Raw genomic sequence first — 12,214 nt, forward strand, 5'->3', positions numbered from 1 at the left:
GAAAATAAAATGTCCAACATCAACTGTAACGACAGCAAAAAAAAATAGAACTGTCAGGAATGCATTCATTATCTCCAGTCCACGCTATTCAGTATCAAATATTGGAAGGCCGTATGAGGAGGAGGACTCGCTCAGCTCCTGTGCACACAGCGGTCCACTGGAATGCACTCCCGCGCATGACAGCTGTGGGGCGGCCCCATGCTGCTCAGGAACTTGTTTTCATCCCCCCTCGCGCCAGCCAGCGCCAACTCTACATCCTCCAACTGCCTCCTTCATAACCGCCATGAAGCCCAAAGGAGCTCCTCCACGGAGGCCGCGCCGCCGGGACGCTGAGGCGGGAGCCGCCCCGTACCGGCGACACGTGGAGCGCGCGGAGGCCGAGCAGCGGCCGCACCGACAGCCCAAGGGGGTCCGCTCGGCTTTTCGGGCCGACCGCTACCGGCCCCTCGATGAGCAGGAAGTGAAGGAGGAGAAGAAGACCAGGGAGGAGAAGTACAAAAAAGTCCAGAAGGTGGGTGTGCATTCATTCCACATGTTTTAAATGTACGATACGAGTCACCCAACTCAGGAGTTTTACAAGATACGAGACCTTGTTTGGTTGATTTTTTTTTTTTGCTTTGACTTCTGTGTAAAAATGTTGTATGGGAGCGCTGTATGGTGGCAGCAAACTCAACTTAGTTCACCACAAGCAGCAAATTGGCAGATAATGAGCAACTCTTTCAAAAAGAGATTTCAAGCTGTCCAGTAGAAGTTTACTGTCAAAACAAGAGAATTACACGTTGATTATTTAAAACAACCACATAACTAAGTTATGTAAGTTGCTAGCTTAATGCTAACACATAATGGGAAATGTCATAGATGAGGTAATGAATAGCATCTATGTGGCGGTGTTATAACACGTCAAGCAACAGATATTTAAATACAAACAGTGCATAAACACGTAGAAAGACAATATGAAACAAATTCACAGGCACATATTCTTTATCCCCTGCGAAAAACTAATAATATTACAGCAGCTTACTGAGTCGTTTACAGTATTAGTGAAACTCTTCTTCATTTGTCTCCACGACTGTATTATACTGCCGCCCGGTGGCCAAGTCACGCAACCAGGAAGCGCCGCAATGATTTAATCATGATGCAAAAACTGTTGGTTTTTTTTCAATGTAACTATGTTATCACTGTGTCTTTTTAAAGTATAATATTATACTATTTACCTTGATATAAAACACGTTACAACATTTTTTATTAATTTTATTTTGGGGGGGTGGGGGAGGGGGTTCAGTCACAGATTAATGGCATTTCCATTCTTTTTAATCGGGAAAGATGATTTTAGATACGAGTGTTTTGAGTTACGAGCATGCTCACGGAACAAATTCAATTTGTATTTTAAGGCACCACTTCATAATAAATTCAATTATTTTCATTTTAACATCAATAGAGCCCAAAGCAGCCCAGACAAGCCATGGTAAATCAGGTAGGCCCCACTAACGTATAGTCAATTAATCGCACATCTGGGCACGTTGGGGATCCATTAGAAATCAACGGAAATGCCGTCAATAAATTCCAGACACTCCAAAAAACAGCAACAAAAATGTGTGGAAGGTGTTTTGTAAGAAGAAGAATAGCGCATTACGGTATTGTACTTACTTATACTGTAGGAATAAAGTAACAAACCACACAGTACAGCTCAAACACAGAGTTCCAAGCATGCGCTGCATGGAGTTATTTTTTGGAGTCATGTGACCTCCTCCCCTCACTTCAGCGCAGTCAGCCATTTCCTGTTTGCGGAAGGTCAGGACACAATGGAGCTTACGTCTCTCCATTATTAGAGGAAACTCCGTAAAGTAAGCCGTGCTGTGCCGCTGTCGTCCAACGCCAGCAGCAGCCATCGTGCGATCTGTATGCGTTTGTCTTGCAGAATGTGGGCAAAGCGCTGAGGTCCACGTGGAAGTGCCTGATGCTCGGCCTGTACCATTTCGCTCTGGGCTATTCCGCGCCCATCACTGTGGTCGCCACCTTTGTGCCGGACTTCAGCCCTGCGAGGAACAGAACCGGAACAAACCAGAATAAATGAAGTGAAACCATGATGAAAATGTTTTGAATCGAGTCGCACCTTTTGGCCTATCGCTGGTGGGCCTGAAATGTATCCCCCGCCATAAACGGGGCTTCATTGTCGTTTGCAAGGACTCGTATTCATTGTCCACAGTCGCAGCATGTTTGTTTCCCTGCCTTGTAACTGCAAATTTTCCTTGTAATATTATGACTTTATTTTCATAAAATGATTACTTTTTCTTCACAGAATTACAACATTATTGGAATATTATGACTTTAATATCATATTGTAATGATTTTATTTTTTATAAAATGAATTCTTTCCTGCATATACAACCCCAATTCCAATGAAGTTGGGACATTGTGTTCGACATAAATAATAACACAAATAAAATTGTGGACGCCGTCGTGTCCTCCGGGCCAAAGAGGAAAAGAACCATCCGGACCGTTATGGACGCAAAGTTCAAAAGCCGGCATCTGTGACGGTATGGGGCTGTGTTAGTGCCAATGGCATGGGTAACTTACACATCTGTGAAGGCACCATTCATGCTGAAAGGTACATACAGGTTTTGGAGAAACATACGCTGCCATCCAAGCAACCTCTTTTTCATGGACGCCCCTGCTTATTTCAGCAAGACGATGCCAAACCACATTCTTGCACGTGTTACAACAGCGTGGCTTCGTCGTAAAAGAGTGCGGGTACTGGACTGGCCTGCCTGCAGTCCAGACCCGTCTCCCGTTGAAAACGTGTGGCGCATGATGAAGCGTAAAATACGACAACGGAAACCCCGGACTGTTGAACGGCTGAAGCTGTACGTCGAGCGAGAATGGGAAAGAATTCCACCTACAAAGCTTCAACAATTCGTGTCCTCAGTTCCCAAACGTTTATTGAATGTTGTTCAAAGAAAAGGTGATGTAACACAGCGGTAAACAGGACCTTGTCCCAGTTTTTTTTGGACTGTGTTGCAGCCATCAAATTATAAATTCATGATTATTTGCTAAAAACAAAGTTGATCAGTTTGAACATGAAATATCTTGTATTTGTAGTGTATTCAATTCAATATAGGTTGAACATGATTTGCAAATCATTGTATTCTGATTTATTTGTTTAACACAACGTCCCAACTTCATTGGAATTGGGATTGTACATTTATCATTATGATGATTATTGTTATTATTGCTATCATTATAATAATTATTATTATTATTATGCTGACGTAATTTTCATAAAATAAACTCTTTTCAGATTTATACATCTGTATTATTGTTTTGTTTTTGTTTCTGTATGAATAATATTTGTTTTCTTCCACGGAATCAACATTTCATTGTCATTTTACGACTTTAATCTTGTGGTACACATTTATGTACATAAGGTCACACATTTTCAAGTTGCTAAAAAACTACCTTTAGGTGAGGAAGCCCTTGGAAAACCTCCAGATCAGGATTCCCGGTGCGACCCAAAAATAGAAAATTAATAGACTTTCAGAGTGAGTCTTTTTTTGTAAATTATGTAAGGCGCGGATTTACATAATTTGCCGTTTTGGCATTACTATATTTTGTAATGACCAAATATCAAACATGGTGAAATAAATTAAAATCAAACTACACTCTACACGGACAAATATTTCCATTTTCATTAAATAATTCAATGTCAAACTTTTTTTGTTGTTTTTGTTTTTGTGGTCACCTGACTTGTAGTTATGGTACGTGTTCTAACGTCATTTCGCTGCGACGGCAAGGGTCGATACATGACGTCATCGTCGTCGCCTTGTTTTGTTTACATGCTAACGGCTCGGCTACATATTTAGCGATCTTTTCTTTGTTCTTTGTGAGGATGGCGACCCAAAAACCCGTCAACGTCAGCTCCGTACCCATAGATGCATTCAGCAATTTACGAATTACATCCATTTGGACGTTCCTCATGTCTGTAAGTTCAACTTTATTCACATGCTGTCACGCTTAGCTCAGTCGTTGGATTGTCGCTGCTAACCAATCATGTGTTGTTTGCGAGCGTGTTCTTTGCCAGTTATTTGACTTCATTCATTTTTTTTTTTTTTAGGTGAAGTGGTCGGAGCCGTGGCTTCTTGCCGGTATTGTGTTTCACATAGTCTGTCTTTGCCTGACTGTGGTGACGTGCAAGTATTACAGAGCGCAGATTTGCCACTTCCTGCTCATAAGTAAGTGGACAAACGTATTGCCACTACTAAAATAATGGCTTGATTCAAACGTATTGTACATAAAATTGTAAAAGTTTAAAAAACAAGATTAATTTAGTACAATAAATTAGCATTTCGATACAACCGAACTTTATGGGGAGTGATTATTTTGCATACCACCAGAGGGAGCCCACGTTCCGCTTTGAGAAGCAATGCTTGAGTCTAAATTAATTTCATGAATTTTTTTAAGATAAATATTTTTTAAATTAAACTGTTGCATTTTTTTATTATTTTGGCGGTGAATTTTCATATACAAATAAAAATATATGAGCCACTGAGAAGTCGAGCGTCATGTCGTTTTGCAGGAGAGTCGTTTAAAAGTTTGATGGCACAGAACGGTGTTTGTTTTTACTGAAATTGTGGTCTATATGTCAGACTTAATTTTCAAAAAATGTTATTTGTAATTTCACATGTTTAATGAGCTAATGTCATGCTTGTCTATCACTTTGTCTTTTATCCTGGTTCATGTTTCCCACAGTTGTCTTGGTGTACAGTGCTGAATATTTAAACGAGCTGGCAGCAATGAACTGGAGGTAAGCTTACAATATCTTTAATTCTTATATTATGTTATGATGATGCGCATTGTTTGACAAACACTTGATTGCAGGTCTTTCTCCGAGTTCCAGTACTTTGACTCCAAGGGCATGTTCATATCGTTGGTCTTCTCCATCCCGTTGCTCTTCAACGCTGTCATCATTGTGGTGGGTGCTGATTTATTATCACATCATATTTCATTCCCTTTTTAGTTTCACAGTGTAATACAGACAAACAAATATACGGAGATGGTCTCTGATCCTCAGTAAACCCAGTGATATTATTAATTTAAAGCATGCGAGAGGGGTAAAACTCCTTTTTAAAAAGTTTGATATCGTCTCTCTCCAATTGCCGATTTTCTGCTATCGTGGGACGTGTCGGCTGCGCTCAACGGGGGGCGCTGACTGTACGCCCGCCCGTCCTTGTGTGCGCGCAGGTGGTGTGGCTGTGCAGGACCTTCTCCACCATGGCCGAGCTGAAGACGCTGCAGCTCAAGCGGAAGGCGCGCCTGCCCAAGAAAAGCGACTGATCCGTTTGAGCTCAAACGTCACGAAGGACCGGATTTCTGTTCTTTAGCGTGGGTGGACAAGCTGTGGCTTGCGGGCCACGTACGGCCCCTCCAGAGCGTACAAACCCAAAAACAAGTACGACCTCAGACGAAGTGGAACGGCCCCCTGCTCCATTGTAAGTGTGTGGAAAGATTGTACGAGAGACACCAAAATGGTTTGTATTTAAATGTGTAATTAAAACTGTTTTATTGCAATGATAAAGAATTGTAAGTTTGTCAACGGTGGCTAAGCTTGAAGCGTTCACTACTGTCTTCAACTTGCCATTGGATTTTGTTGTGCCCTTTTTCCTCTACGATGAACAGGAAAAATGGATGCTATCCCTCAGAGAGTATTTTTCTTATTCCTAAACACAACTACATGTTTGAGGGAAAATATCCGCTCAAAGGCTCCAGGCTGAAATATATCCCACCTTTCCACACCGCGACAACGAGGCGCTTTAAAGTAGCCATGCCTGAAGCCCCTATTTACATGCTCGCTGTCAAGTCGGGGTGGGTGGAGAAAAATTCCGTGACAGCGCCTTCTATCTGTAATGTGTACGCACTCACTGCCGACAACGAGGCGTTCTAACGCGGCCACACCAGCGGACGATCCGACAGGAAGATACATTTTCAGGGTGTAGGCATAGCTAGCTAACTAACTGCACGTCGCAACTGCGCCCGATAACCACTGAGGTGAACGAAGAACATTTTTCTAACGTATTTTAATTTATTGAGATACGCCTGTATAATGCCTTTAGAAACATATCTCCGAGTTCCCTTTACAGTTTTAAAACATACATTTCACCATTGAAGGAAGCGTTATCACGAGCTTGTCGCTAGAGGGCGACATGGACTAAATTAAGGACGCCATTTGTGAACTTGTCTGTGAACCCTGAGGTCGAGGAGGAGGAAGTCGGAAACAGCTGTAAGCTATTTTATTTATTGGAAACAAGATTAGAATTTCTTGTCAATAGTCTTCTTCATCCTTTTTTTGTGTAAATTGTTTTTAACATTAAAACGTTTTTGGGGCCCCTTCCATGGAATTTAGTTGTGGGAATCACTGTTGATTGTTTTTTTAAAGAATTAAAAAAATTATTTATACACAGATGTTATATTTGATCAACAATCCAGCAAGCATACAATATCTCGTTAACAGCCTTTAAAAAAAACATCTACGTTTCTCAATTTGGAATTTTCTTTCATCAAAATGTTATTTTTTTTGTTTTACCTTATTTTACTATTCAATGATTTTTTATTTTCTTATTTTTTAAACTAAATTGCTCAACATGATTTTTTTTGTTTTTTTTTTTATCAACCTAGCACATCATTTATGAGCAAAAGGCCAAACTATTTCTTGTAAAATTGAAATGAGCATAAAATGCTTTTGATCAAGCAATAGGTTTGTTATGAGATTAAAATGTATTTTTGTAATTTTTTTGAAATCCAATGTTTCTCCATTTAAAAAAAAAAACCCACACAATTTCAGTCATTCGAACTAATGAATAATTTGGTGCACAATTTCTATGTAACAGTCTAAAGATGTGTAATTATTTTTAGTCAGCATACAATGCTGTTGGTCAAACAGTGTTTTTGTTTTTTTTTGGGCGGGGGGTCGCCAGTTTTTGTAAGGACAAATATTTCAAGTGAAATATATTTTGTAATCATTTTGTCATTTTGAAACGGAATATTTCTTTAATTGCAGCAATTTGCAATGTGGGGTAAATGTTCAATGACCGTAAAATTGAGTTTTTTGAATTTTTAAAAAAATATATTTTTTGTAATTTTTGTCCATTTCAAAATCAGTAAATGTTTGTAAAAAAAAGTTTGTTCATCCATATTTGGTCAGTTTTCAATGACATTACAATGTGTAACTGATTATCAAGCAGCCTTTTTTTTTTCAATTATTAAATTTGATGTAATCTATTTTTTTACATATAAAAATAACACCTTAGTGTGAATGTTTGTCTTCCCCCCCATTTTTCTTGTCTGGCCCTTGTTTTTCTCAGCTGCGTGCCTGTGTGTAACTGATCGGTCTCATAAACTCTTTGTTGTTTTTGGTGTGTTGGATTTCAAAGTTTTATGACTTGACCCCCTCAAAAAAATCCATGAAGGGAGGAATATTTGGAGACAATAAAAGGGGACGAGATGGATATTTATCATGCTTTACAACACAATGTGGGAGGAAACTGGATTCGCTACAGAGCCAAGATTCAGACCCAGACCCTCTGGAACAGTTCTGCCATTTATTCCAGTCGGCGAAGGAAACTAATGACACAGGCAGCCGTAGCTAGTTGGATTGCAAAGGAGGGCCGGGATCTGATTAAAAGCCGTCCTCTTGGTAAATCCTCTAACTCGGGAGACACGCTGCGCCCACGTTAGATTGCATACGCTAAAAAAAGGTTTGGCAATTTACAATTACCCATTTATCTAGTCTAGATGGCGTGCTATTTGATTTTTTTCCCCTAATTTTCCCAGCCCCTTTATAATGGAATTCGGCCCATAATGGCTGCCTTTCTGTTCAATTTGGGGTTTGGGTCCTCGGGACATTTTTCTCAGTCCAGTTATGATAGACATGTTCACCCTGGTGTCTTTGCAGGCCGCTTTTTTCATGAAATTCACAACCAAAATGGCTGCCTAATGACATAATTGGAATTGAAAAAATGAAAGTTTTTGTCACACCGCATCAATTGAATGGCCATTGTGCTGCTCCTTGTGGTGTGTCCACGTTGGCCACCAGGGGGGGGGGGGCAGTATGAGTATAAAATGGCTATACTGTTTATTGGGATGTCTAACTCCTCTCTCAGCACATCAGTACAGCACTAATATTTGTCATTGTATCTCTGGGATAAAGAACATGACTGAGTACCATTATATTGTCTTTCTACACATGTTGCTGCACCGTTTGTGTTCAATTCATTGCTTAATGGATTAAAACACCGCAACACAGAAGCTCACGTATCACGAATTGATTTCCTTGTCCGTCAAACACGGTCGTAGCGACTTATTTACGCAAGAAGAGCGAGGCTTCGGTAAAGACAAACACGTCGAGGTAATTAATGGCTTTCCCCTTGAGATCTGGCTCCCTCGCTGAATTCTCTCCCTGTTGACGAACGTATTCCTCCATTTGACGTCGTCCAAACGATTTTGTTGTCGGAGTCATTTGCCGCAATTAAGGCCCATCCTGCAGGCGTGAACGGAAGCGGCTGGCTCAATTAAAGAAAAGGCCCAGCAAATGAAAACATCCAATTTCCGCCGGCATCTTTTGCATGCTGTTGTTGTAATATGTCTTAATGAGGGCTCATTATGCATGCAGCCGCTAATCGGTCTAATAAGGTCTCATCGCACTCAATATCGTCGCCGTCTATTTGTCGCCAGCTTGTCTTACAGAATCACGGAAAACAACTTTTTTTGCACGATGGCTACTGCAGTTTTGTCAGGTTAGATTCACTGACGTACACATTTTTTCAAAATTTTTAGTTTGGTCATTGATTTGATGGGTGATCAGGCAATTTGGAATTATATTAAACAATATTATTTGAGTTTAAAAAGGGACACACAACATATTGGAACATGAACACAGACTCACACAATATTGTGGCACAAACACATCCACAACATTGTGGAACATAAACACTGATGCACACAATATTATGGAACGTGAACATGGATGCACACAACATTGGAGTACAAACACACACAATAGTGTGGAACACCATGGACGCACATGACATTGGAAAAGACAAACATACACAACCTTGTGGAACAGAAACACACCCGCACGCTGCCTTGTGGGCCAGAAACATGGATGCACAGAACATTGGAGTACAAACGAACGCAATAGTGTGGAACACCATGGACACACATTGTGAAACACAAACACGGACATGCACAACATTGTGGAACATAAACAGGCATACACAACATTGTGGAACAAACACGGACACACGCCACATTGTGGAACAAACACTAATGCACACAACATTGTGGAACATAAACGTGGATGCCCACAACACGAGTATAAACACAAAGGTGCACAATAGTGTGGAACACCAACACAGATGCACATAACATTGTGAAACACAAACACAGACATACACAACATTGTGGAACATAAACACGGATGCATGCAACATTGTGGAACATAAACACTGATGCACAAAACATTGTGGAACATAAACATGGATGCACACAACACTACAGTATAAACAAAAACACGCACAATATTGTGGAACATCAACACGGACGCACACAACGTTGTGAAATAAACACAGATGCACGCAACATTGTGGAACATAAACACTGATGCACGCAATATTGTGAAACAAACACAGAGGCACACAACATTGTGAAACACTGACGCACACAACATTGTGGAACATAAACACTGATGCACGCAACATTGTGAAACATTAACATGGATGGTGCACACAATATTGTGGAAAATAAACACAGACGCACACAACATTTTGGAAGACAAGTCCGGACTCGCACAACATTGTACAACAAAACCACGGACTTACACAACATTGTGGGACGCCGTAATTCATCTGAGATTGTTTACAGCGCTGCCGTTTTGGTTCGCGACTGGGTTCGTGCAGATTGAGTTACAGACGTGGGAACCTTGCCACTGACATAAACTGACAAGTTCATGTGGATTTATTGCCACGATGTCTTGATCCCTGCCAAACGAGGTACGACTCTACATGTGCGAGTCCGTGACAGGCTATATTTATGAGAGCATTTTGAGATAATATACCTGTTGTAGTGACACAAAAGATGAGTAAACTGGCCAAAATGAAATACTCGTATCAATAACTCTCTTGGATGGAGCCCACGGAACGTAGGCCTGCATTTCATGACATCGTCCATCTGTCGTCTTGACAAACAAATGCAGTGGCCTCACTGTGAACCGGGGCCCCTTTCATCCTGCCTGTGAAACAACAATAACAATATATATATAACAATAATAACGTTTTTCTACCTTTTTAGCAATGTCATCTCGACGGCACCGACACAAAATCATCCGTCCCGCTGGCAATTTTCCACTTCTGAGGTACACCGAACAGAAAAGATTTTTGAGAGGGGGGAAGTCAAAATCAACAACTGAGATGATGTGGTTGCACAAGTGTGCACACCCTCTTATAACTGGGGGATGTGGCCGTGCATACACAGGAAAGAAAAGCCATTTGAAATGAGTTCATTCCAACATTGGTTGCATGATTAAAATGTGTTCAACTAACAGATTTGATTATTTTCAAGGAAAAGAGGGAGAAATCACGTTTTAATCATGTGTAATGGTTGTACATGATCAAACTAAGCGGTTTTTTTTTTGCTTGTTTGTTTTAGTGTGTGTAGAATAAAGCACCAATAAAGCTTTTTTGTAACACAGTTAAGGCGGGGAGTTTGTGGTTCATTTCTTATTTGTAGTTACTATAATCCAAAAAGTATTAGTTAAAAGTTGTTGGTTTTTTTTAAAATGAAGAATCGATTAAAAATCCAAAAGAGATTAAATAAATGTACCTGTCGAGCAGAAGTGTTGCTAATTTCATCTGGCTTCTGAATCACCTCAGCTGCCTGAGATCGCAGAAGCAGCAAACTTCTTCTTTGTTGTTTTTCCCACAGGGATGGGTATTCCAAAATAGTTCCAGCAAAGCTTCTGAAACCCAAGCTAGCAGGTCAACGCAAGGCTGCATGGGTGTGCCGTGCCATGCCGTGCTGCGCGTGCCAAATGATTGTTGACGCTTCGTCAGTCCCGCCTTCAGTCTCTGATAGGTTGTTCTTCCTCGGGGACGGTGGTTTCTTAAAAAAAGGGACTGCAAGATCCCCCTTTTAACGTCTTTTTACAATGGAAAATGCCCCCCCCCCCCCATAAAAAAATCAAAATTCAACATTGGCTGTACATTTTTTCAAGGTGTTTTCATTTTCAAACATTTTGGTTGGGAAAAGCAATCATGTCTTTGGAGGTCCAACACATTTTAAAATGATGATAACAAATCATGCGTGATCAACCAATAGATGACTCATCTGACTACATGAAAAAAAAAAAATCCTCTCCCGACTTAGCATTTTGATGACGCATCGCTTTCCAATCGTGTCAAGACCGTTCGTCATATTGTCCTAATTGATCCTGATAGCGAATAGTCCCCGACACTTATGTGGATGTGAACAAGCGGGCCGGAAATCCTCGAGGGAAAGTAAAGTTATTAGCAACAAAGGAAAGCGACAGGACAACTGTTTTGTTTTCACAGCACTGACACCGGTTTGACGGTGTGTATTCCTTCTGAGCGGACCTTCTTTGCACTGTGTTCCGCTCGCATTGCGACTGAAAGGTCTCGTTGTTCGAGCCCCTTTCGTCGTGGTGGCGAACTTCCAACTGGAGCTGCTGAAACGGTTGACCTTGAGCAGTCATGTTCTCAAAATGACATCCAATTCAATCGCATCATTTGGCTCTTGAGACTTCTCGTTTCTAGCGTCAAATTAGGCAGATTGAAAAGGCTGATTTTCGGGACTGGAAATGGCTTTACAGGCTTTCCCTGTTCTAAGATGGCACTGTCAAAACAAAGACGTTATTGCTACACAGTCACCGCAGAGATTATAGTAGATCTGTTGTTCTGGATAGCTGCTGGCGGGATATGCCTCAGACTGGTCGCCAGTCAACCGCAGGGCACATAGACAAACAGCCATTCAAACGATGAATAATTTGGAGCATTCATTTGTTTTAGCGGCCTGCGGCATTGGCATCGGTACCTTGACTTACAGGTTCATTTCGTTCAGCGACTAAGCTCGTAAGTTAATTTAGTCATACTTCAAATCAATGCTCCACATTGAAATACATTGCAATGCCACTACAGTGAAGCCAATATGC

The 12,214-nt window shown here is 40.9% G+C and overlaps 2 protein-coding genes across 2 annotated transcripts; both read left to right on the top strand.

Moving 5' to 3' along the window:
* The first annotated feature begins 180 nt into the window (after positions 1–180).
* Positions 181–3,264, top strand: LOC133416709 (required for drug-induced death protein 1-like). The gene is made up of 2 exons (XM_061703755.1): positions 181–511; positions 1,919–3,264. Exons 1-2 carry the CDS (start codon positions 284–286, stop codon positions 2,072–2,074), a joined length of 384 nt encoding a protein of 127 aa, XP_061559739.1. The 5' UTR covers positions 181–283; the 3' UTR covers positions 2,075–3,264.
* A 526-nt stretch (positions 3,265–3,790) lies between these two features.
* On the top strand, positions 3,791–5,565 carry tmem18 (transmembrane protein 18). The gene is made up of 5 exons (XM_061704423.1): positions 3,791–3,979; positions 4,112–4,229; positions 4,747–4,801; positions 4,876–4,969; positions 5,239–5,565. The coding sequence occupies exons 1-5, from the start codon at positions 3,887–3,889 to the stop codon at positions 5,329–5,331; spliced, it is 453 nt and encodes a 150-aa protein (XP_061560407.1). The 5' UTR covers positions 3,791–3,886; the 3' UTR covers positions 5,332–5,565.
* The last annotated feature ends 6,649 nt before the right edge of the window (positions 5,566–12,214 follow it).

Source organism: Phycodurus eques, chromosome 18, assembly GCF_024500275.1.
Source record: "Phycodurus eques isolate BA_2022a chromosome 18, UOR_Pequ_1.1, whole genome shotgun sequence".
Taxonomy (NCBI): domain Eukaryota; kingdom Metazoa; phylum Chordata; class Actinopteri; order Syngnathiformes; family Syngnathidae; genus Phycodurus; species Phycodurus eques.